Source organism: Phyllostomus hastatus, unplaced genomic scaffold (genome assembly GCF_019186645.2).
Source record: "Phyllostomus hastatus isolate PE091 unplaced genomic scaffold, TTU_PhHast_1.1 phas_contig_5, whole genome shotgun sequence".
Taxonomy (NCBI): domain Eukaryota; kingdom Metazoa; phylum Chordata; class Mammalia; order Chiroptera; family Phyllostomidae; genus Phyllostomus; species Phyllostomus hastatus.
Window position 1 is genome coordinate 5,201,890 of NW_025333897.1, and position 26,040 is coordinate 5,227,929.

The 26,040-nt window shown below is 39.5% G+C and overlaps 2 protein-coding genes and 1 non-coding gene across 4 annotated transcripts in view; all 3 read left to right on the forward strand.

The window, feature by feature from the left end:
- Positions 1-12,141, forward strand: part of PDCD2L (programmed cell death 2 like) — a 31,082-nt gene extending 18,941 nt beyond the window's left edge. For both annotated transcript variants that reach the window (XM_045846565.1, XM_045846564.1), the window contains one exon: positions 11,963-12,141. In XM_045846565.1, the coding sequence (XP_045702521.1) occupies positions 11,963-12,093 (131 nt within the window). In that variant the 3' untranslated portion in view covers positions 12,094-12,141. The remainder of the gene's footprint in view (positions 1-11,962) is intronic.
- A 3,704-nt stretch (positions 12,142-15,845) lies between these two features.
- Positions 15,846-15,951, forward strand: LOC123823918. The gene has a single exon (XR_006786615.1). It is a non-coding gene; the product is annotated as a U6 spliceosomal RNA (small nuclear RNA).
- Positions 15,952-18,714: 2,763 nt separating this feature from the next.
- The window catches only part of UBA2 (ubiquitin like modifier activating enzyme 2), a 43,392-nt gene continuing 36,066 nt past the window's right edge, over positions 18,715-26,040 (forward strand). Inside the window, exons 1-5 of the mRNA XM_045846797.1 lie at positions 18,715-18,901; positions 21,688-21,771; positions 23,278-23,348; positions 24,563-24,627; positions 25,827-25,927. Of these exons, the coding sequence (XP_045702753.1) occupies positions 18,764-18,901; positions 21,688-21,771; positions 23,278-23,348; positions 24,563-24,627; positions 25,827-25,927 (459 nt within the window). The 5' untranslated portion in view covers positions 18,715-18,763. The remainder of the gene's footprint in view (positions 18,902-21,687; positions 21,772-23,277; positions 23,349-24,562; positions 24,628-25,826; positions 25,928-26,040) is intronic.

A 26,040-nucleotide genomic window follows, 5' to 3' on the forward strand; every position in this document is an offset into this window, starting at 1 on the left:
TTCTCTCAAAAAGTAGAAGTTTTTTGTTAATTAAAAAAGGTTTTTTTTGCCCTGGCTGGTGTGGCTCATTGGGCTGAGTTCCAGCCTGCAAATCAAAGGGTCTCCAGTTCAATTCCCAGCCAGGGCTCATGCCTGGGTTGCAGGCCAGGTCCCCAGTAGGAGGGCACATGAGAGGCAACCACAACATTGATGTTTCTCTCCCTCTCTTTTTCCCTCCCTTTCCTCCTCTCTAAAAATAAATAAATAAGAAATCTTTAAGATTTTTTTTAAGGGAGGGTGAGAAACATCAATGTGAGAGAGAAATATTGATCAGTTGGTTGTATGTTGTACAGGCCCCAACTGGGAGGCCAAACCCACAACCCAGGCACATGCCCTCACCGGAAATCAAACCTGTGACCTTTCAATTTGTGGACCACATGCCCAAGCAGCTGAGCCATACCAGTCAGGGCTGAAAAAGTAGAAGTTTTTAATTTTAAAGGACAATTATTTTTTCCTAATGTGGATCATGCTCTTGATGTTTGATCCAAGAAATATTTGTCTAACCCAAGGACGCAAAGACTGTCTGCCAGGTTTTCTTCTAGTTTTAAATTTTACATTTAGATTTATACCCATTTTGAATTAATTTTGGGGGTGTGAGGTATGAATCACAGTTTATTCTCTTTGTGTGAATAACCAGTTGTTTTCAGTACCATTTATTGATAAGGCTGTCCTTTGTCTGCTGAGTCTTTTCACCTTTGTTGAAAACTGGTTGTCCATATACATGTGAATGTACTTCTGCACTCTCCAGTCTGCATTCTGCTTCATTAATCTGTTTTCTGTCTCAACTCCACCGCCACAACTGTCTTGATTACTGCAGCTTTATAATAAGACTTGTAATCTGGTAGTGTTAGTCTTTCAGCTTTATTTTTCCTTTTTCAAAGACATTTTGGCTCTTATGGGTCCTTTGCATTTCTATGTATATGTATTTTAGAATGTGATAGTCAATTTCCTTAAAATAAAAGACTTCCTGGGATTTCTATTGGGATTGCAGTTTGGAGAGAATTGGTATCTTAACAATATTGAGTCTTGCAACCCATGTGCATAGACTCCCTCTCCATTTATTTAGTTTGTCTTTGATTTCTTGTAGTAGTATCCTGTAGTTTTCATTTTATAGTCTTGTACGTCACTTTTCTGTTTTCCCCCCTAATATTTAATACTTTTCTATGCTGTTGGAAATGGCATCTTAAAATTTTCAATTTCTGCCTTGGCTGGTGTGACTCAGTTGGTTGGAGCATTGTCCTGTAAATTGAAAGTTCGCAGGTTCGATTGCCAGTCAGGGCACATGCCAGGGTAGTGGTTTTGGTCCCCAGTCAGGGCATGTGCGAGAGGCAACTGATCGATATTTCTCACATCAGTGTTTCTCTCTCTCCCCTCCTTTTCCTCTCTCTGAAATCAGTAAACAGGTCCTCAGGTAAGGATTTAAAAATTTTTAGGTTTCTAACGTTTGCTGCTAGTATATCAGAATACAATAGATTTTTAAAAAAATTTTGTGATAAAAGGTACATAATATAAATCTTACAATTTTAGCCATTTTTAAGTGTACAATTCAATGGTATTAAGTATATTTACAATGTTGCACAACCACTAACCCTGTTTATTTCCAGAACTTTTAAATCACTGCAGATCAAAAATCTGTACCCATGAAAAATTAACTACCCCTACCTACCAAAAAAAGAATTCGCTCACCGTTCCTTCTTCCTCCAGTCATTGGTAACCTCTATTCTGCTTTCCATCCATGAATTTGCGTATCTTAGATACCTCATATTCATATAAGGAGAATCATATAAAATGTGTCTTTTTATGTCTGGCTTATTTCACTCTGAATAATATTTCAGGATTCATTCATGTTGTAGCATGTATCAGAATTTGCCTTTTTTTAAAGCTGAATAATATTCCATTCTGTGTATGCACAGATTGTGTTTATTCATTTGTTAATGAGGGCTTCCATCTTTTGGCTGTTACGAGTAATGCTTCTGTAAACAGTGGGATACAAGTAACCGTTTGAGTCCCAGTTTTCAATTCTTTGGGGTATATATTAGAAATTGCATTGTTGGGTCATGGTAAATCTGTGGTCACCTTTACCGAGCAGCCTCCAAACTGTTTACCAAGTGGCTGCACCATTTTACATCCACACCACATCGTTGCCAACGCTTGTTATTTTCTGTTCCTTTCATAATAGCCATCCTGCTGGGTGTGAGATGGTATCTCATTACAGTTTTTATTTGCATTTCTCTAATAACTAATTATGTTAATTTAAGCATCTTTTTCTATGTTTATTGGCTATTTAAACATCTTTATTTGGATAAGTGTTTATACAAGTTCTCTTCTTGGGTTATCTTTCTGTTGTTGAAGTATATGAGTTCTTCATATATTTTGCATATTAATCTCTTAACCAAATTATCATATATATGATTTACAAATGATTCTCCTCATTCTGTGGGCTATCTAATGTGACTTAACAAATAGCTAAAACCAAAAAAAATAAAGTGTTTCCATAATACCACAGATTTTTATTAATAAAGCTATATAGTATCAAATTGGAGGCTGAGAATGGGAATCCAACATAAAAGTTTTTAATTTTGAAGAAGGTCATTTATCTATTTTTTTCTTTTATTACTTGTACTTTTGGTGTCACACTTAAGAAACCACTGCCTAATCCAAGGTTGTGAATATTTTCACCTGTTTTTTCTTCTAAGAGTTTTATATCTTTAGCTCATGAATTTAGGTTTTTTATCCATTTCCAATTAATTTTTGTAGATGATATAAATTAAAAGTCCAACATCATGGTTTTGCATGTGGATATCCAGTTTTCCCTGCATCATTTGTTGAAAGATTTTTCTTTCCCCTTTGAATGGACATGTCACTTGTGTGAAAAATGATTAGACCATATGAGGGATCACTATTGCATTGGTTTATCTATCTTTATGTCAGTACCATGCTATTTTGAATACCATAGCTTTATAGTAAGTTTTAAAATCAAGAAATGTGACTCCTTCAACTTTGTTCTTTTTTAAAAAAAATATTTTATTAATTTATTTTTAGAGAGAGGGGAAGGGAGGGAGAAAGAGGAGGAGAGAAATATCAATGTGTGGTTGCTGGGGACCTGGCCTGCAACCCAGGCATATGTCCTGACTGGGAATCAAACTGGCAGCCCTTTGGTTTGCAGCCCGAGCTCAATCCACTGAGCAACACCAGCCAGGTCTCAACTTTGTTCTTATATTTCAACATTATTTTGGTTATTTGTGGTACCCTGAGATTTCTTACGAATTTTAGAATGTTTTTCATTTTCTTAAAAAACACTGCTGGGTTTTGATAGGGGTAGCTTTGAATCTGTAGATCACTGTGAGTTGTACTGTTATATTAACAATATTATTTCTTCTAATTTATGAACACAGGATGTCTTTCCATTTATTTGTGTTGTCTTTCATTTCCTTAAGAAGTGTTTTGTAGTTTTTAGTGTATAAGACTTTTGCCTCCTTTGTTAAGTTTATTACTGAGTATTTTATTCTTTTTCATGCTATTATAAAATGTTGGTTGATTTTTAAAGTTTTCTTTCAGGATTGTTCATTGCAAGTATGTGGAAATACAACTAATATGGGTGTGTTGATTGTGTTCTCTAACATTGTTGAATATATGTATATTTTTATTTTTCAATTACAGCTGTCCCAATTTTTCCCCTGTTGCTCTCCCCTGCCCGTCTTATCCCCCCCCACACACACACAGTCAGTCCATACACTGTTGTCCATGTCCATGGATCCTTTATACATGTTCTTCGAGTAGACCCTTTCCATTCTCTCCTGTTACTCACACTCCCCTTCTTGAATATATTTATGAGAGATAGTGAAAGCAGTGCTAAGAGGGAAAAGTTAGATCTGTAAGCACATAAATTAAAAACAAAGAAGCCATGGCTGGAGTGGCTCAGTGGATTGAGTGTGAGCCTGTGAAACAAAGGGTCACTGGTTTGATTTCCCACTCAGGGCACATACCTTGGTTGTGTGCCAGGTCCCCAGTAGAGGGCGCCCAAGAGGCAACAACACATTGATGTTTCTCTTTTTCTCCCTCCTTTCTCCTTTCTCTGAAAATAAATAAAATCTTAAATAAAAAAAACAAAGATCTCAAATTATTGACCTAACTGTATACCTTAAAGGGTTAGCAGATGAAGACCAACCAATGAAAGTTGGCAGAAGAAAGGGGAAAATAAAGGCAATAGATTTAATTTTTTAAAAAGGCTTTGTGTATTTATTTTTATTTTAATCTTTTTAAGATTTATTTATTTATTTTTAGAAAATGGGGAAGGGAGGGAGAAAGACAGGGAGAGAAACATCGATCTGTGAGAGATACATTAATTGGTTGCTTCTCACATGCCACCAGCTGGGGACCTGGCCTGCAACCCAGGCGTGTGCCCCAGCCAGGAAACAAACCTGTGACCTTTTCATTTGTGGGCTAGCACTCAGTCCACTAGCCACACTAGCCAGGGCTTCTTGTAGTGTCCTTAGTCTGGGGTTGGTTTTAGGGTAATGCTACCTCATAGGATGATTTAGTATTTTCTTGTCTTCAGTTTTTTGGCGTAGTTTAAGAAGGGTTGATAGGACTTCCGGCCAAGATGGAGGTGTAGGTAGACACACTCTGCCAAAAGAAGGACAGCAACAATTTAAAAAAACAACCAGAACTGACAGAAAATTGAACTGTATGTAAGTCTGACAACCAAGGAGTTAAAGAAGAAACATCCATCCAGACCGGAAAGAGGGGTGGAGTCGGGCAGCCAGGTGAGGACTCTCGGCAAGGCAGCTGCTGGAGGATCAGGGCGAGCAAAGCAGTGGCTGGCAGACCCAGTGAGGCAGTGACTGGTGGAGTGGGCAGATAAACTGGGAGGGACAATTGGGGAGCAAGACAGATGGCGCAGTCCAGGGCCCCAGCTCCGGTAAATAAAGCCTCAAACCTCTGATTGAAAACACTGGTGGGGGGTTGAGGTGGCAGCAGGAGAAACTCCAAGCCTCACAGGAGAGTTCACTGGAGAGACTCACAGGGTCCTAGAACGCACACAAACCTACCCATACAGGAATCAGCACCAGAGGGCCCAGTTTGCTTGTGGGAAGTGGGGGAAGTGACTGAAATGCCACAGAGAATAGAGCAAGTGCCATTGTTCCCTCTTGGACCCCTCCCCCACAAGAGCTTCTCAGATAAGGTGAAGTTAAAGGAGTTCATCATCACCAAGCCCTTATTATATGAAATGTTAAAGGGACTTATCTAAGAAAAAGAAGATAAAAAACATGTACAGTAAAATAACAGCTAACTCACAATTATGAACAACCACACCTAAAACAACAAAAGCAAACTAAGCAAACAACTAGAACAGGAACAAAACCACAGAAATGGAGATCACATGGAGGGTTATCAACAGGGGAGTGGGATAGGGAGAGAGAAGGGAAAAGGTACAGAGAATAAGTAGCATAGATGGTAGGTAGAAAATAGGGGGAGGTTAAGAATGGTACGGAAAATGCAGAAGCTAAAGAACTTATAAGTATGACACATGAACATGAACTGAAGGGGGGAATGTGGGTGGGAGGGGGTGTACTGGGTGGAGGGGAGTGAAGGGGGAAATGGGACAACTGTAATAGTAAAATCAATAAAAAATATATTAAAAAAATTTAAAAAAGACACAGAAAAAGAGGCAAAATGCAGGTAAGAAGTGAAAACAAAAAAAATAACTTTTGTAGGCTTTTATTTCCTTACACTGGAACCCTGGGTTTTGCTGTCGGTCTTGTTCCCTAGTTGTTCCTCCTGGTTTATCTGCACACAAATGTGGGACTGCCCTGTCTGCTAGCCACCACCTTGCCCATCCTGGTCCTCCAGCAGCTGCCTTGCTGTGAGTCCTGTCCACCTGGCTGCCTGTCTCCACCCCTTCTACCAGTCTAGATGAATGTGTCTACTTTAACTTCTTGGTCGTTGAACTTCCATACAGTTCGATATTCTGTCACTCCTGGTTGTTTTTTGTTTTTAAATTTGTTGTCCTTCTTTTGGTTGTGCAAGGAGGCACAGTATGTCTACATACGCCTCCATCTTGGCCGGAAGTCCCTCCATGTTTCATTTTGTGATAGTATGCATTTGTCCCCTTACTATAATAGACAAGAAAAGGTAAACCCTTCTTTTTCCAGTGGGGTCTGTTTCTGCAAGTTAGCTGTAACTTACATATCCATTTTAACAAAATCTTAAGAGACCATATTCTTCATTATGAAACTATTTGATCATTTTATTTTCTGTATTGGCATGCTAATTTTTCTTCAATTTATGGGTATTTCTGCTGAAAATATATTCTAGGGAACATTTTAGTAATCCATAATTCTTCAGTAAAATCTTAATTCAATTATGTTATTTTAGAGAATTGCCCAGGAGTAATTACATTGCATTTAAAGAATTCAAACCAGAGGCCCTGGCTGGCATAGCTCAGTGGATTGAGCACGGGCTGCGAACCAATGTCGCAGGTTCGATTCCCAGTCAGGGCACATGCCTGGGTTGCAGGCCACAGCCCCCAGCAACCGCACATTGACGTTTCTCTCTTTCTTTCTGCCTCCCTTCCCTCTCTAAAAATAAATTAAAAAATTAAAAAAAAATTCAAACCAGTAATATAACCTTAAGACATTTTTAAAAGAATTTATTTATTTATTTTTAGAGAGGGAAGGGAGGGAGATAGAGAGAGAAACATCAATGTGCGGTTGCTGGGGGCTGTGGCCTACAACCCAGGCATGTGCCCTGACTGGGAATCGAACCTGCGACGCTTTGTTTCACAGCCCGCTCTCAATCCACTGAGCTACGCCAGCCAGGGCTATAACCTTAAGACATTTTTACCAAAGAATAAATTTTTTCAAAGATTGTATTTCTTTATTTTTAGAAAGTGGGAAGGGGTGGGAGAGAAACATCAGTGTGAAAGAGAAACTGATGGGTTGCCTCTCTTATGCATCCCGACTAGGAACAAACCTATACTACTCAGGAATGTGCCCTGAGAACAAACCAAAATAGCAACCTTTGAATTTGTGGGCTGCATGCCCAACCAACTGGGTCACACTGATAGGGCAAGAATAAGTTTTTTAAAGCTATTTTTCTGGAGGACCGGGGCAAGCAAGGTGGCAGCTGGCGGACCAGCGCCTGATTGTGGAGCGGGGTGTACAAGGCTGCAGCTGGTCAGCAAGGGAACAGTGGCGGCTGGTGGAGCAGGCAGTCCCACGTTCACACGTAGTTAAACCAGGAGGAACAATCGGGAAGCAAGAAAGACCACACAACTAACAGCTCCAGCGAGGGGAAATAAAGCCTCAAACCACTGATTGAAAACACCTGTGGGGGTTGAGGCAGCAGCGGGAGAAACTCCCAGCCTCACAGGAGAGTTCGTTGGAGAGACCCACAGGGTCCTAGAACATACACAAACCCACCCACCCAGGAATCAGCACCAGAAGAAGGGCCCAATTTGCTTGTGGGTAGAAGGGGAAGTGACTGAAAACTGTCAGAGAGTGGAGCAAGTGGCACTGTTCCCTCTCAGAACCCTCCCCCACATACAGCATCACAACCCAGCCACGTGGGTTGCCCCGCCCTGATGAATACCTAAGGCTCCGCCCCTCACTATGAACAGGTGCGTCAAGACAAAAAAAATGGCCCAATTGAAAGAACAGATCAAAGTTCCAGAAAAAATACAACTAAGCGATGAAGAGGTAGCCAGCCTATCAGATGCGCAGTTCAAAACACTGGTAATCAGGATGCTCACAGAATTGGTTGAATTTGGTTGCAAATTAGATGAAAAAAATGAAGGCTACACTAAGTGAAATAAAGGAAAATGTAGAGGGAACTAATAGTGAAGGGAAGGAAACTGGGACTGAAATCAACGATGTGGACCAGAAGGAAGAAAAAAATATACCATCAGAAAAGAAGGAAGAAATAGAATTCAAAAAAAGGAGAGGCTTAGGGAACCTCCAGGACATCTTTAAACATTCCAACATCTGAATTATAGGGGTACCAGAAGGGGAAGAGGAGCAACAAGTGGAAAACTTATTTGCACAAATAATAAAGGAGAACTTCCCCAATCTGGCCAAGGAAATAGACTTCCAGGAAGTCCAGGAAGCTCAGAGAGTCCCAGAGAAGTTGGACCCAAGGAGGAACATACCAAGGCACATTATAATTGCATTAGCCAAGACTAAAGATAAGGAGAGAATACTAGAAGCAGCAGGAGAAAAGGAGACAGTTCCTTACAAAGGACTTCCTATAAGACTGTCAGCTGATTTCTCAAAAGAGACCTTGCAGGCAAGAAGGGGCTAGGAAGAAGTATTCTAAGTCATGAAAGGGAAGGACCTACATCCCAGATTGCTCTATCTAGCAAAGCTTTCATTTAGAATGGAAGGGCAGATAAAGTGCTTCTCAGATAAGGTCAAGTTCAAGGAGTTCATCATCACCAAGCCCTTATTATATGAAATGTTAAAGGGACTTATCTAAGAAAAAGAAAATAAAAAATAGGAACAGCAGAATGACAGCAAACTCAGAGTTATTAACACCCACACCTAAAACAAAAACAAAAGCAAACTAAGCAAAGAACTAGAACAGGAACAGAACCACAGAAATGGAGATCGCATGGAGGGTTATCAACAGGGTAGTGGGAGGGGGAGAGAGGGGGAAAAGGTACAGAGAATAAGCAGCACAGATGGTAGGTAGAAAACAGACAGGGGGAGGGTAAGAATAGTATGGAAAAGGTAGAAGCCAAAGAACTTATATATATGACCCGTGGACATGAACTAAAGGACGGAAATGTGGCTGGGAGGGGGTGTACTGGGTGGAGGGGAGTGAAGGGGGGAAATGGGACAACTGTAATAGCATAATGAGTAAAATATATTCAAAAAAGAAAAATAGCTACTGTTCACTTACTAGATCTTCACAGAATTAATAAATACTATGTTCTAAAAATTTCTTAGGTTGTAAAGATGCTTAAAATTCAGGAATTTTTGCCCTGGCTGGCGTAGCTCAGTGGATTGAGTGCGGGCTGGGACCAAAGTGTCCCAGGTTCGATTCCCAGCTAGGGTACATTCCTGGGTTGCAGGCCATAACCCCCAGCAACCGCACATTGATGTTTCTCTCTCTCTCTCTCTCTCTCTCTCTCTCTCTATCTCCCCTCCCTTCCCTCCCTAAAGTAAATAAATAAAATCTTTAAAAAAAATTTCAGGAATTTTAAATGCTGTTTCAAGTAAATGAGAAAAAGTCAAAGAAAGTAAGAGTAGAAGAAATCAGAAGAATCATATAATGTCAGGAAGTCGTAAATACATGAAATATTTTTTGAAAATGGGTCATAAAAGCTGGTTGTAAACTTTTGTTTTAAAGGTTTATTTTTAAGGGAGGGAGGAAAGGAGGGAAGGGAATAATAGAAGAACAGGAACATTGATTGATTCTCACAGGCCCCCAACCTGGGACCTGGCCTGCAACCCATGCATGTGCCCCGACTGGGAATCGAACTAGTGACCTTTGGGTTCTTAGGCTGGCACTCAACCCTCTGAGCCAGATCAGACAGTGCTTGTTGTAAACTTCTTGTCATGGTGTCTACAAGGGAAAAGTAATCAGTTTCAGGAGTCTCAGAGTCCATGAGGATAAAATAAAAATTTATACCCTAGTCCATCTCCAAATATTTTAGTATCATTTTTTATTTTATCAAGTAAAAAATAAATCTCCAGCTACTTAGCCTTAGTTTTATGTTTAAGTGATTTTCACGTTTACACCAATCTACATTTTAGCTTTACTATACTTAAATCCTTTACTTTGATTCTTCTCTGGAAGCTAGATTCTATCAAGTAATAGCCTCTAGGAGGGCTCATAGGTGTCATGGCCTTGTGTTTGGCCCTGGCCCAGTAAGTAGTTCAGTTGGTTAGAGTATCCTCCTGATATACAGAAGTTGAGGATTCAATCCCCGGTCAGGGCACATGTGGAAATCACCTAATGAATGCATGAATAAGTGGAACAACAAATCAATGTTTCTCTCTCTCTCTCTCTCTCTCTCTTTTTCAAAACCATAATTAAAAAAAAAAAAAGAATGTGTGTGCTAGTCTGTCTTTGTATTTGAAGGACAACGCATGTAGAAAATACTTAAGCCCCAGTTTCTGTAGAGCATTGTAGGCCGGTGCTGTCACTGTATAGTGAGCCAAGGGCCCACCTGCCCTTTTACCTCTTACCTTTTGTCAGCTCCCATGGCTGGGTCTCACCGAGAAATACATTTTTATGAAAATCCCTGAGATCTTTCGCTTTTACATAGATATCTTTTGGCATTGAGTGTTGCCCTGTAGAAGTCTGAGGGAAGCCTGTGTTCCCCCCTTGTAACTAACACTCATGATGGGTTACTTGTAGAATTTTCATTATTCATGAAGTTCAGTCACTAAACCAGTTACTTCTTGCTGTCCCATTTTTTTATAAACCTTTTACCATGGGACAAGATTGGTTTTTGAACCAACATATTTAGTTTTTCTTCCTTTTCATTTCTGAAATTATTTTTGTTGTGTCTGTAGCTGTGGTTTCTGATATTTTTTATTAGGTGTATAATGGGCCTGTCTTTACCTTCATACATTTCCTTGTCTCCGAGCCCTCCTTCACCCCCAGTGTGACAGGTCTCTGAGCTCAGGCTTCATGTGCACTACTCAGATACTTGGTATTTTATTTCTTGCACTGCCTTTTCCTGTATCTTGGCGGTTACTAGTTCCGAGTCTCCAGCCCTTTCCTACCCTTTGCGTGTTGCATATTCTTGTTAGAAATTATGTCAAAGGCACCAGGTTATTTCTCTCTAGTCAGCTCTGTTTTGGCCTTCTTTCTTCTGTTGTTGATCATTTTCTTTCCATTATCCCTGCTTACATTTTTTTAAACATTTTTCCTCGACTGCTTCAAACCACTTACGCATCTCATCTTGTTGTCCTGTCTTCCTGTTCTGATATTAGCAGGAGTTGTTGCTCATGTTTCCTTGGTACCATTCTTCGTGGCTCCATTCATTGATACATTTCTATAAACTCTTAGGATTTATTTTCTATATTTTGCCTGAACCCTTTCTTGGAGGTAGCATGTTCTGTTGGAATGATATATTTTTAAATGATTTTTCACTGTCAGATTGTTTAGACAGCTGTAATGAAGACTTGATTAGATTTGTTTTTATTTTTAAAGTATATTTTCCTGGTTTGACTGGCATAGCTCAGTGGATTGAGCACAGGCCTATGAACCAAAGGGTTCATTTCCCAGTCTATGGCATGTACCTGGGTTGCAGGCCAGGTCCCCAGTGCGGCGGGGTGGCACATGAGAGGCAACTACACATTGATGTTTCTCTCCCTCTCTCCTTCCCTTCCTTCTCTCTAAAAATAAGTAAATAAAATCTTTTTTAAAAGTATGAGGATATAGTAAAGATATTAAAAAATAACTTTTTAAAGTATATTTTCCTGTTAAATCTGCTTTTCATCATCAGTGGTCATTTACTGTAGGAAAGAGTAACTATATTGTGACTGAAAATTAGTAAACACTAATTTTGCTTTACACAATGATTTTTTCAGCTTGTAAGGTAAAATGACTCCTTGTATCAACACTGGTTATCCTGATATTGAGCCATTTTTCTTCTTTCCTTCTATTATCATCTAATTGCTTAACCTCTTTGTTAGACGGTGAACACATAAGATGTGCCAGGCTCTGTAATAAGTATTTTACATGAATTAGTTTGTGTAATCCCCCTCACAACATTCTTGCCATCGTGATGAATAGAATCATCATTACAGGGAGGTGAAGTCTCTTGCTCCAGGTAGTAGAGCTGGAGTACCACCCTAAGTAGGTTTGCTCCAGTGTCTGGCCTCTGTCCACTAAGCAAACTCAGATATTGAATGTTTCTCATAACACTTTCTCTTTGCTGGAATCCTGAATGTGTTATATTTTTCAGGTCTTTCTGTGGAATTTGGAACAGTTCTAATTTACACATGTGAGAAGAGTTGCTGGCCTCAAAATCAGCAGACTCCTATGGAAGAATTTTGTGTTGTACAAGAAGACCCAGATGAATTATTATTGAAGTAGAATATTCCCCTTTATTTATATAAATGAAAACAAATTTTAATGTTCAAATTTGTGTTTTTACTTCATTTTGACTGCAAGTTATTCATTCTTATTTTTTGTTTGTTTGTTTTTTTAAGATTTTATTTATTCATTTTCAGAGAGAGGGGAAGAGAAGGAGAAAAAGAGGGGGAGAAACATCAGTGTGTGGTTGCCTCTTGCACACCCTGTACTGGGGACCTGCCTCACAAACCAGGCATGCACCCTGACTGGGAATCAAACCAGCGACCCTTTGGTTCGCAGCCCACGCTCAATCCACTGAGCTACACCAGCTGCACTCTTGTTTTTAAGTGTCTCACTTTTTGGCACCATGCTGGGACTGAAGCAAGATTTAAAATGTCCTGGCTGTGGGCTCGTCTATCCTTCCAGGGTCAGTGGCCTTTCTCCACAGTAGTAGCTTGGAATGAGGTTCCTCTTTAGCCCAGAGGGCAGGCATTCCCTGCACATGCAGCCTGGTGGGCATTTAGGAGGGAGAGCAGCTGAAGAGCCATGAGCAGTGGTCAGCATCTATTTACACCTGCTGCTCCTGCACCTCCGTGAACTCGGTTGCAGTCCCTGGATGCTGATAGGTCAAGCCACTCCACCTGCTCCAGATGCTCCAGGCTCTCATCCTGTGACACTAGCTGTTTATATCTACTCCATGTTCTCCCACCCCACACTCCCTGCCCTCACTTATTTCTACTGTGGCCTAAAAAGGGCCACACACTATACCTGACAAGCTCAGGGGAGTCCTACATGGCAACCTTACAAACTCACGGACTGAAAGTAATCCCACAGGATGATCTGAACATAAAACTTCCTAACTAAATGTGAGTCATGGTGGGTAGTCATGTCCTAGACCTTTAGCTTCCTTAACAAAGGTCACTCTCTACATTAAGTGAACCTATTGTCTTTTTGCATCTAACGTAATCTACCTTTGAAATCTGAGAGTGATCTTTTCCAGACCCCTCAAGGCACAATCTTGGCACCAGAACTCCAGACCACGGTACCCCATACCATCTCTGTGTGCTGTAAATGTTCATTATTAAGTATCCTGTACCACCAGTGTAAAAGAAGTACGTTTTTCTCTTTTTCCTCACTTTGCTTTCTCTCGACTCTTAATCTACCACCAATGGGTTTCATATAACCCTCCTTATGTCTCCTCATTTTAGTATGTGTATAAAATAAGCTTCAAAACTGCCATCTCTGGAGAATTTTTTCAGTCTCTTGAGATTTCACTTCTTGTTATCAATTTAAACTCATAAAAATTCTGCCCTGGCTAGTGTGGTTCAGTGGGTTGAGGACCAGACTGCGAATCAAAACGTTGCCATGCCTGAGTTGGGGCCCAGGTGCCCACTTGGGGGTGCGTGAGAGGTGGCCCATCATTTTCCTCTCACACATTGATGGATGTTTCCCCTTTCTTTCTCCCTTCTCCTCTCTCTAAGAAATAAATCTTAAAATTTCTCTGCAGGTTTGAACATCTCTTAAACTGATATCTTCTGCCCTTGCATTATCACTGGAAGGGGGCTCTTGCTGAATTCTGAACACTGTCCTTTCATCCATCCATCTACTTTGCCAGTTTCTCTTCCATGGGGGAACTCAAGAGTTGCCAGTTTTTTAGCTTTAGTTATATAGTTAATAAGCTTGGCAATTAATGCATGTAGGAAGCTATTATTCCAGAAATGGGAATGTATGACTGGCCCTATCCTAACTCCAGGAGACCCACAAGCAATTCTACCTTCCTGCCCCAGGAGGACTACAAGCAATGAAGATGGAATCTGAGCCTTTGTGCTCCAGGGAGGGAACATCATGGAGGAGGGACACACAGATAATCACCAGTCAGCAGAGGAAAGAATGCAAGGGAAATGGAAGGGCTGCAGCTTTTATCTGATTAACCTTTTCCCCTGAATTCCAAACCCCTTACCTACCCTCTTATAAAAAAAGGTTGGCTTGAGATGAGATGTAAGATGGCCTTTCAGGATACATAACCCACTGTCTTCTCATATCCCTGGCCATCTGAATAAAATGCCCGTAAGATCCAATCCTTGTTTCTACTTACTGGCTCTGGTAGTGACAGGCAGCATTAAGTTGACTTCCTGGTTTCATCCTCTTTCCATTTGGTTTTTGTTATTAACCCTTTCCATTCTGCTACCCCTTGACAGCAATATAAAAACATTCACACCAGTTGTGTACAGACTTGCTCTCTGCCTGTAGAGATGAGGAAACTGGGTGTATACAATTTGGTTTGCTGCTCTGGTAAATAACACATTAGGCTCAGATTATCATGAGGTGGGGTTTTCCTGGTCAGTGTGTGTCTGGTTAGAATCCTACCTGATCCTGCCCCCTCATGCACTTGAAGGAAAGTGGCTGGCTGTGTACAAACTGAAGGGGCTGGTCGGTAAGCTTCAGGCATGTTGGGTTTTGTGGGGGTCCAAAAGTAATTTTCCCTTTTACCCTTCTAGATTCTTGGCTGAGACTCCCCCAATGTAATAAAAGATTAACAGAAAAAAACAGAAGTTTAATAACATGTATGCCTCCTGGATATATGGGAGAGACCTAGGAACACTGAGTAACTCCCAGAAATGGTCCAAGCCATCACCTTAAATCCGTTCTTCAGCTAAATAAAAAAGATTGGGAGACTGGGGGGAGCCAGTTATGAGACGTTATCAGGCACAGTAAATAAGGGTAGGGTTGTTATACATTGTTGAGGCAGAAAGGTAGTGCAAATAAATTCAATGCAAACCCATTTAAATGTAAAATTGTATATTGCTATTTAAAAATCTAGATCTAGAAAGACAAAGGCCAGCACAGGAGTAGGATTAGGGTATGGGGTGAGACTTTCAGCTTTTACTTCCTCTATTTATAACCTGTTTGAACTTGTTGGGCAAGTATTTTACACTTTACACATATACACATAGGCATATCCACACAAAAAAGCAAAGGCCTTCAGAGTTAGGTGCCCAGCCCAGCCTAAGCCCAGGGGAAGAAGTTGGAGGCAGGAGGAAAACTGAGGAAGGTGGCTCCCATTCACTGGGTGACTAAAGAGAGAAGTTCAGCATCCTGTGGAGGGCCTGTTTTAGGTTTACCTGCCAGGGTGGGGCCTTTGTGAGAGCCAGACCAATAGCAGGAAAGGAACATCAGTAACCCACTATGTAGGGGTGCCACCTATCCTGGTTGGGCACTTTGATGCTTCCTGTACCTTATGCATCAGAGCAGCAGCCTAAGTATTCCTCACAAATCAGCTTGGTGTTTAGTAGGAGAGTCAAGCAGTTGATGAAAAAGACCACAGAAGTCAAAAGCATTTCTCTGTTTTCCATCTTTACCTTTATTCTAATAATTTTTTTATTCATTTTAGAGAGAGAGAGAAGCATTGATTTGTTCTACTTATTTATGCATTCATTGGTTGATTCTTGTTATGTGCCCTGACTGGGCAGGGATTGAACCCACAAACTTGGCATATTGGGACAATAATCTAACCAACTGTTATTCGGCCAGAGCTAATAATTTTTAAATTAAATATATTTGTCATATAATATTGTGTAAATTTAAGGTGTACAATATGTTGATTCGATACACATACTGTTGACATGTATATGATTGCCATTATAGCAATATTTAGCACCATTAGATAATCATCCTTTCTTGTCAGTGGTTGGGTAATAATTTTTTTCTGATATTAAAACATTTTCTTTAAGGAACATGAGCATCTGAGAAATAACACAAAATTTTAAAGAAGAGTGCTCACTTCAGCAGCACATATACTAAACTGGAACAATACAGAAAAGATTAGCATGGTCCCTGCACAAGGGTGACACGCACATTCATGAAGCGTTCCATATTTTTAACTAAGTGTTGGAAACAGCCCATGTGCCCATCAGTAGATGAGTGGGTTAAAAAACTGGTACATTTACACAATGCAATACTATGCAGCAGAAAGAAAGAAGAAAGTCCTACCTTTTGTGACAGCATGGATGGAGCTGGAGACTACTATGCTAAGTGAAATAAGCCAGTTGGCAAAAGACAAATGCCATATGATTTCATCTATAACTAGAATATAATGAATAAAATAAACTAACAAGAAAAACAGAACCAGAGACATGGAAACATGGAATAGACTGATAGCTGTAGGAGGGGAGGAGAATGGGGGGGAAATGATGGGAAGAAGGGGAAGGGACTAGTCAAGGAACATGTATGAATGACCCATGGACATGTACAGACTGTGGGCTACAGGGGTGGGCTAGGTGGAGGAGGGCAAAAGGGAAAAAAATTAAGATAACCATAATAAACAGTAAAAGAAAAAAACTTTAAGGAAGAAATAAGATTATGTATAATTCTACCATACACAGATACATAAAAATATTAACTATGGTTTTCTTGTTTTTTAATTGCCAAAGGTTCAGCCAACGTGAAACCAATGAGTCATAGAAGTAGTAATTAGTAAAAGTTTATTGTGTACACACTGAAAAGGCAGTTTGCAAACTGGGAGCACTCACACTAAAACATGGAGTGAGACTCAGGGATATATTTTATTTTATTATTCTTTAAGATTTTATTTATTTTTAGAGAGGGAAGGGAGGGAGAAAGAGAGAGAAACATCAATGTGTGGTTGCTGGGGGCCATGGCCTGCAACCCAGGCATGTGCCCTGACTGGGAATCGAACCTGCGATGCTTTGGTTCGCAGCCTGCGCTCAATCCACTGAGCTACGCCAGCCAGGTCAGGGATATATTTTACATAGCAATTTACACAGTGATAAAGGAGTGTCTTCATAGTGATTGGTAATTAAACTAAATTATTGACTAAACTTGTTTTGTTTGCTCAGGGAAACTCCAAGACTTATCTCCATTTGCTTTTGATTTTAACATTTTTTGTTTTCACATAATTTCATCATACAAATAGTTTTGTGTCTGTTTCATGTGAAACAGATACATTTCCCCCAACATTATTTGCCCAGGAAATAGTTTGTATTGCTGCAAGGTATTTTTTAAAAAATATGCATCAAAAATACGAATTTTTATTGTTTTTTTCCAATTTTTGTTCTTGCGATGAACATCCATTTCTGTGGCTTTTTTTTAATTAGTGATAATTGTCATAGGACAAATTCTTTGAATTGGGATGAATGAGTCAAAAGCTATGCATAATTTTAGTGTTTTTGAAACATATTTCCAAATTATCCTTGTTAAATAAAAAAGACCATAGGCCCAAATGGAATTACTTATGCTAAGCTGCATATCATCAAACTAGGTTATCTGCCTGATAAATCCATCATCCTCTAAAGGAAAGTGACTGCACCAACCTACCCACTTTTTTGCCTAGTAATAACTTTCTCGTTCTTGCTCTCTTCAGTTCATAAAAGGATTTTAACAGCTCCTCAAAGCGCCTACCAGCTAGATTGGGTGCTGCCTGATTTGAATCGATTTTTGCTCAAATAAACTCAAAAGTTTTTAATATGCCTAAAAGCTCTGCTTTATTCATGCTTGTTTTCCTATCCTTTGACAAGTGTTATACTTTTTTCTGCCGTTTTTTAAAAAATATTTTTTCAGTTACAGTTGACATGCAATATTATATTAGTTTCATGTATACAACATAGTAATTAGACACATACACCTTACAAAGTGGTCTCCAATAAAAGTCTAAGTAGCCATCTGGCACCATACATAGTTATATTATTGGCTATAATCCCTATGCTGTACTTTATAACCTCATGACACTTTGGTAACTACCAATTTGTACTTTTGGTTTTTTTAAGATTTTATTTTTGGAGAGAGGGGAAGGAAAGGAGAAAGGGAGAGGAACATCAATATGTGGTTGCCTCTCACACCCAGGCATGTGCCCTGACTAGGAATCCAGCCGGCAACCCTTCGGTTCGCAGCCCACACCCAATCCACTGAGCTACACTCAACTAGCCAGGGCTCCAATTTGTACTTCTTAATCCCTTCACCTTTTTCACCCAGACTTCCAACCCACTTCTCAACTTTTTGCTGGTTTAACAGGTAAAAATAATTTACATACAACTTTGCATTTCTTTGATTACATTTCAATATGTTTATTAATCGTATTGCCCATTTTCTTTTGATTGCCTGTTCACATGTTTTGCCTATATTTGGGGGGAGGGGAGTGGCATTAATTTTCTTAATTTATAAGAGTTCTTTACATGTAGGGGTGTATGTTTTCTAACCCGTAAAGAAACCTTGGCTGGCAGTTCAAACCACAGGGTTCTTAAACCGGACAGAGGGTCTGCAGATGTACGTAAAGAACACGACCCGTCCTGACCAGTGTGGATCAGTGCATTGGGCATCCTCAGGCGAAGTGGGTTGCGGGACCAGGTCCCCGGTCCAGGGCGTGCGAGAGGCAACCAATTGATGTTTCTCTACCTCTTTCGCCCTCCTTTTCCTTGTGTCTAAAAAATAAATTAAAAAAAAAATAAGAAGAGCAAGACCAGGCAGTAGCATAGCCCCAAGTGTGAGACTCTCGGTGCTCGCAATCTAGCCTGGGAAGGGGCAGCCCTCACCCCAGGTCCTAGGCCGCCTGCACCTGGAGCCGACTCTCGGCCGCAGTGCGCAGAAACGGAAGCCCGGTCGCCCTTCCCCCACCCACTTCCGGTCGCGGCTCAATTCTCCCGCCTCCGTCTGAGTCGCCGCTCGTGGTTGTCCCGCCATGGCTCTGTCGCGGGGGCTTCCCCGCGAGCTGGCCGAGGCCGTGGCCTGTGGCCGGGTGCTGGTGGTGGGCGCGGGCGGCATCGGCTGTGAGCTTCTCAAGAACCTCGTGCTCACTGGGTTCACCCACATCGACCTGGTGAGGGCCAGGCGTGCGCGCGGGCTGAATGGTGGGCCGTGGTGCCCGGGCCCCGGGGTCGGGAACGGAGTTAGGGTATGACCGCAGGCCTAGAAGCCGCGGGGTCCGGGCCCAACTGAGGAAGCTTTTCGGCGGGGACGGAGCGGGCCTCGCTGCTCCCTGGGCCTGCTTGGGATACCGAGGAGGCCGCGGGCCCGGGTCTTCCGGGCGTCCCTCGACGGGACGGCCTCCGCCTCCAGTGCAGCACCAATTTGTGGCGTCTCTAGGATGTACAAGCGGCCTCTCTCTTAGAGCAGTTCTTAGCTTTAATGCGAGGCAGGAGGTGATTGAATTTCTAGTGCATATTGTGACTGTTGAAATCAGAGGGCCCCCTGAACTCGGAAATGATCCAGAGCAGAGGATGGCGGTATTACTACCCAAATGAGCGCTTGTCCCGAGCCTTGGTGAAGTCCTGACGGGTTTACTTGCAGTAACGCGAGTAATCTTCACTACTTCTGTATGGTTGCAAACGCTACTTTCATCACTTTTTTAAAAACAGATGTGGAGAAAAGTGAGATGCAGTGGGGTTTAGTAATTTTACCTTGGGTCTCGAAGCAAGTGGCAGAACTCCTTTGGGGCTCGTGCTTTTCTGATCTTGGTAACAATAAGTGTGACTCATTGCTATTACCATAGATAATACACTTATTTCATTAAAGATGTTGGTTAGGGTCTTTTGCATTAGTTTATAGTGACTAATTTTAAATCAAGTTATTCCTATTAAAGTAAACTCTTCAGAGATGTTTCCTGGAATTGGATGTGAGTTTAAAGTGTCTAAAGATGTAGTGGAAACATGAATTGGGAAAAAAAAAAGAGAGATGTCTGCTTGAGCTGATAAATGAGTGATTGGGGGAACAACGTACACATTTCTTTTTCCTTTGCTTTTTTTTTAGGGTTTGTCATCCTATTCCTTTCTGTGCCACAAATTCAAAATGGTTGTGCTTCACCTGATAACTACTGATACTTATTTAAAAGAACCATTTTGTAATAGACAAGACAGTGAATTTGGGCACTTGGAAATAAATGCTGATCCTATTTTATTTGGTTTAGTTTTTGTAGTAAAATTTTTAATTCAAATTTTTGTAGTAAAGTTTGAAAATACAAAGAAAATATGTTTAGATGGTTGGTTATATGCTTTGATGATTTTCCCAAATTATAAGCAAAATTGTTAAGATGTTTCATAATTAGAAGATTTAATAACTCTGCACATAAATTTATTGAAATGAAATGAAAATGACTTTAGTCATTTTCTTCCCTTATGTTTGCTTTTGAGCAGCAATAGATAAGACTTAAAATATGATACTTTTAAAATCTTGTGTAGAAATTTTTCTTTACAGCCCTCAAGAAACTATTGTAAATGAAATTGTGTTTGTGTTGAAGATTTTTTAATTAAAGAAATTGGCAAAATTCAATAAATTTGTTTGCCAAGTATTATTTAAGGAAGAAAAACAGGGCACAGTTAAATCTTAATATGTAAATTAAAAGATTGGATTGGTACAGTTGGCTTATATAATGCATTTTCTTTTTCTAAGATTTTATTTATTTTTAGAGAGAGGGGAAGGGAGAGAAACATCAGCGTGTGGTTGCCTTTTGAGCGGCCCCCACCTGGCGGGCAACCCAGACATGTGCCCTGACTCGGAATCAAGCCAGCACCCCTTTTATTTGCAGCCTGTGCTCAATCCACTGAGCTGCACCAGCCAGGGCTGCATTTTCAATATGGAATTTATTTATTGATTATATGGAGAGAGAAAAACTTTGATTTGTTCCACTTATTTATGCATTCACTGGTTGATTTTCTTTCTTTTTAAGATTTTATTTTTTTTTTTTAAGAGAGGGGAAGGGAAGGAGAAAGAAAGGGAAAGAAATGACAGTAGATATATCAATAGGTCTGTTGCCTCTCCCATGCCCCAACTAGGGACCTGGCCCCGCAACCCAGGCATGGGCCTTGACTGGGAATCGAACCAGTGACCTTTGGATTTGCAGACTGGTGCTCCCACTGAGGCACACTGGCCAGGGTGACTGGTTGATTTCTTATATGTGCCCTGATGGTGGCTCCACCCTAAAACTAAGTGAGCTACCTGTCTAGGGCCAATATGGAATTTACTAACATATTTGCATCTTTTCTAAAATAATATTTTTAAAGATTTTATTTATTTTTAGAGAGAGCAAGGGGAAGGAGAAATAAGAGAGGGAGAAAAACATTGATGTGTGAGAGAACTCACTCACAAGCCTCCCAACTGGGGACCTGGCCCACAGCCCACGCCTGTGCCCTGACCGGTAATTGAACCAGCAACCTTTCCAGTTGCAGGGTGATGTTCAACCCACTGAGCCACACCAGTCAGGACAAAAACATTTTTTCCTTTTTTCTCCAAAAATTTTTTTTTGGTGGGTAGTTATCTCTGGAGTTAAATCTTGTTGTTTGTTTTTGTTTAAGATTTTTGTCTCATTTTATTTTTTGTAATATTTTATGACTGTTTTGGGTCTTGATCTTTTATTTGTTACTCCGTTTTCTTTTCTGTTCATATTGTATGTTTTTTTCCCCAACCCTGATCATAATAATTTTGAGAAATCAGTATGGGTCCTGTATTTTTTTTATATACATTATCTATTTAAGAATCTTGGCATTTGGTCAAAAAGCATTTTCTCCACTAATGTGGCAAGTATCCAAGTTCTTGGTTATGTCGAAAATAGTGATGTTGCTCAAACATAACAGAAATTCTGTGATTTATCTGGGTTTTATGTATTTGTAGATTGATCTGGATACTATTGATGTCAGCAACCTCAACAGGCAGTTTTTATTTCAGAAGAAACATGTTGGAAGATCAAAGGCCCAGGTAACTTTGTTTCTCATACCATTTCTATTTATTCATTTATTTTTCTATTTGATGGATCCTCTATGATATTGGTTAATTAGATATCTAGTAGAAAGGAGAATATGGAGAAAGCTATCTCTTCAGCTGAGGTATTGTGAAAAATAAAAAGGACATCTGAGTAAAGGACTAAAGATACCTTTCATTTTTGGTCTACTGAGGAAATGGAAGTGCTCTACCAAATCCTGTAAATGGTTTCCCTTTCTTATTTAAATTTCTGATTGTTTGATTATGATGAACCTTGTGTTCCTACCTTCTCTAGAGGTTGGCTGCTCCCATACTGGGAGGCAAGAGAAGCTACAGTTTATGTAGTCCCTTTTTATTTTATTTTTTAAACTTAATTTATTTTAGAGAGAGGGTAGGAAGGGAGAAAAAGAGGGAGAGAAACATTGATGTGAGAGAGAAACATAAACTGGTTTGCCTGTCATAAGCAGATCAGGGATCTAAACTGCAGTCCAGGCATGCACCCTGACTGGAAATCCAGCCTGGGACCTTCTGCTTTGCAGGGCTATGCCCAGCTGAGCCACACCTGCCAGTGCTGTTGTGCCTTTTTAAAGAAAACAGCTTCCCCTGAGGTTCTAGCCACCCTGACCTTTCTTTAGTTCCTTTTTTTTTTCTTTTAATTTTTTATTTATTGATTTTTTTTAAAGAGAGAAAGAGAAACATCGATTTGTTATTCTATATATCCATGCATTCATTGGTTGATTCTTTTATGTTCCCTGGCCGAGGATTGAACCTCCAGCCTTAGGGTAGTAAACACTGCTGTAACCAACAGCTACCTGGCCAGGGCTTTTAGTTCCTTGAATGTTCCATTTTGATTGGGGTGTTAGGAAATCTTTTCCCTTTGATTTTTTTGCCAGTCCCTGTGGTATACTCCCATGTTTTTCTCCATTAGGCTCCCTTCTCTGGGGGTACTGTCCCAAATCTCTTAGAATAAACCAGATCTTCTCATAATAACCTCTGCTTTTCTGGGTATGATTTCTCATAGTTTGTAGTTACATTTATCTAGATGGTTATTAGATTAATGTCACTTTTGCTCACCAAGTGCCTTCCTTACACAGATCTTGATACATAGAAGATGCTTAGTCAATATTTGTTGAATGAATGAATGACACTTCTATGTTATATTTTATATTTTTGATGAAGCTTGTTTTTTCTTTTTTTTAGTTGTAATTTTTTTTTAATTGTTGTTCAAGTACAGTTTTGTGTCTTTTACTGCCATCCCAGCCACCCAAAGCTTTTTCTTGTAGAATTCTATATGGGAGTGGGGTGACCCTCTTATTAGTTTATCAATATGTGTATATAGCTTACTTTTAATGAAATTTTGACATTTTAATACTTAGTTTTTAATAAGAACAAGAATATGTAAGTAGATGAAACAATAGTATTATTTGCAGTAATGTATTTCAAATACAGATAGAAATGTATTAATTTAGTAAATTAGTAATTTAGTGTTGCTTGTTTTTCCAGGTTGCCAAAGAAAGTGTACTGCAGTTTTACCCGAAAGCTAATATCATAGCCTACCATGACAGCATCATGAAGTATGCTCTTATTATTATGTTGCAAAATTTTTGTTGTAAATTTTTAATTAAAGTTTTAAAGTATAAGGTATTTTGTTATAAAGTATAAGCCAAGTATATGATCTTGAAGTCATTTTGCTTTGTAAAAATGACTTTTCTAGTATAATTAAAATGTGGTAGTTTGTGCCCACAAGTCAAGATGCATTCTTATAGTAGTTTATATATATGATTTGAGTGATTTAGATAAGAGGTGAGATATTTTAATACTTTGAATAAATAAGTTACTTGAAAACTTAATAAAGGATCTTTTATTTTTATTCTAAATAAAAAGGTACTCTGAACTATGAAAAATCCTTTTATGTAATGATTCAGATTTTTCTAAATTATTTGCTCTCATTCTGATTGATTTCAGCTGTGGTCTTTTTCAGTTTTAAAGGTTCCTTTCCAAAATAATTCATGTTTAGGACTGTGACTTCTGTGGTGTAATGCTAGGAATTTTGATGGGTCAATAGTTTTGACAGTATATGAGTATGCTCTGATTTCAGTAAAGCTAGATAGACTAAGTATGTCATTTTGGAGGTGTTAGCACAAGGCTTCAATCACCCTAGAGTTGTTATGTAGCTCACAAGTAAATGGTATAAAAATAATGAGTTCTTATTTGAGGTCTGGAATTAGAGGAAGTCTTATACTTTCTCAGGGAATTTGTATCTCCAGCTTCTTTTTTTTATGCTCTGGATGTTTGTTCTACAAGCTTGCCTACAGCCCTGTAACCAACCCCCTTACCCTGTGTTGCTTTCCCAGTGCTGCTAAAAGCAGGGACTCTTGGGGCCTGAACCCTGCCTGATCCTAACCATGTGAGGTGAAGCCAGAGACCAGGCAGACCCTGGGAATGTGCTCTTTGTGTGTTCCCAGGCACTTGTTGCCCGGAGAAGGCCTGATGGGACCAGTGAAGTCATGCCATCTTTCTGCTAGTTGGAGATCTTGCTCTTAGCCCTAGGTAGCTGGCCACAAAGGATGTATAGCCACTCATAGGGATTGGGGGGAAGTAATTTCTTTAAAATCTGCTTATGGTGTTTAGAAAAAGTCAAATCTATGTCAGTGTAGAGACCCCTAATTATTTCAGTTATTTTTGCATCATTATTACTGTAATATACTTTTCAGGACCCTGTATTTTACTGTGAAGATCATGTGTAAGGCTGGTTGTTTTATTGATCTTTTTTTGTTTTGTGTTGTAGCCCTGACTATAATGTGGAATTTTTCCGACAATTTATATTGGTTATGAATGCTTTAGACAACAGAGGTGAGATTATTATAATACTTAAAATTTCTAAGTATTTTTCTTTCCCCATAACAAGGCTGTTTGTGTATTTAGAATTAATCAAAATATTTCCTTATGAGTTAGAACTTAAACAGATGTGTGATCAGGTTTAAATCTTAGCAACTGATTGTAATTTTAAATAAAATTGGTTCCAGGCAGGAATTTAGTTATCAAAGGTGTGAATATAAGGAAAAATAATAAAGAGGGTGATCACATAGGGTGTATACATGGATGTTTGATTCCGCTTATCTCAGCACTTAAATACTGTCACTCCCTTCATTTATGTGGAAATCCAAGAAATATCAGTGTTCAGAACTTACCAAGACTAGTTCAGCCAGACTTATGGGGTCACTTTTTCAAAGTTCCCCCATATGATTTGAAAGTACAATCAGGGCTAAAAACCACTGTTTTGAGAATGAGGCAACAGGATGCCAAAGTTGATACAGAACCTATGGCTCTTGAATTATATCTGGTGCTGTAAGATATTGAATTGGATTCTATTAGATGCACACATTATAGATGAACTAAAACTTTTCACAATATATGATGATGTTTCATATAATCCAGTGTTATGTAGCCAGTCATTGTTATCAAATCTGTGTTTCTGGAATGTGGGGTGAAAATACCCAATATTCCTCGCCTCTAATTACTTCCACATGTAAATACATCTGTCAAATGAGTGTAACGATTTTGGGACAGAAGTAGCAAACGAAAAAACATATAAAGTCGCATATAAAGGGTCAGAAAGAATCTAACTGAACTCATCTTTCACCTAGCCTTACTTAAACTGCCTTAATAGTTCCAAATTGATAGTCCACATTCTCCTAAACTTTCGTGTATTACCTGAAATTGTATTAGAATAATAGCAAGTTAAGAACTCAGAGCACATTGAAACAATGTTTTAGTCAAGGTTTATGGAGTAGGCACAGCAACAGAAGAAGGTGACACTTTGGAATTTAATAATTACATATAGAGGTGCTTTTCCTGGGGTAAACAAATTCCTTATGTTGGAAATTCTGCTAGTGAATGTTTCTTAAATGTCTATAACAGTTGTATTATGGTCACAGATGTAAGTAAATTGCATGTAAAATAAATATTTTTGTGTAAATGTCATCCTAATTAAAAGTTAATTAATCCCCCCCTGCAAATAAAGTCCTGCTAACTAGTATTTTTTTTCCCAGCTGCCCGAAACCATGTTAATAGGATGTGTTTGGCCGCTGATGTCCCTCTTATTGAGAGTGGAACTGCTGGTTATCTTGGGCAAGTAACTACTATAAAAAAGGTAAAGAACTTTTTTAGATACATACTTTCCAAGTACTTACTTGAGACCCCGAGGAGGAGGACGGATATAAACTTTGGATTTATATGATATGGGTGATTCAACATCCAGGACAT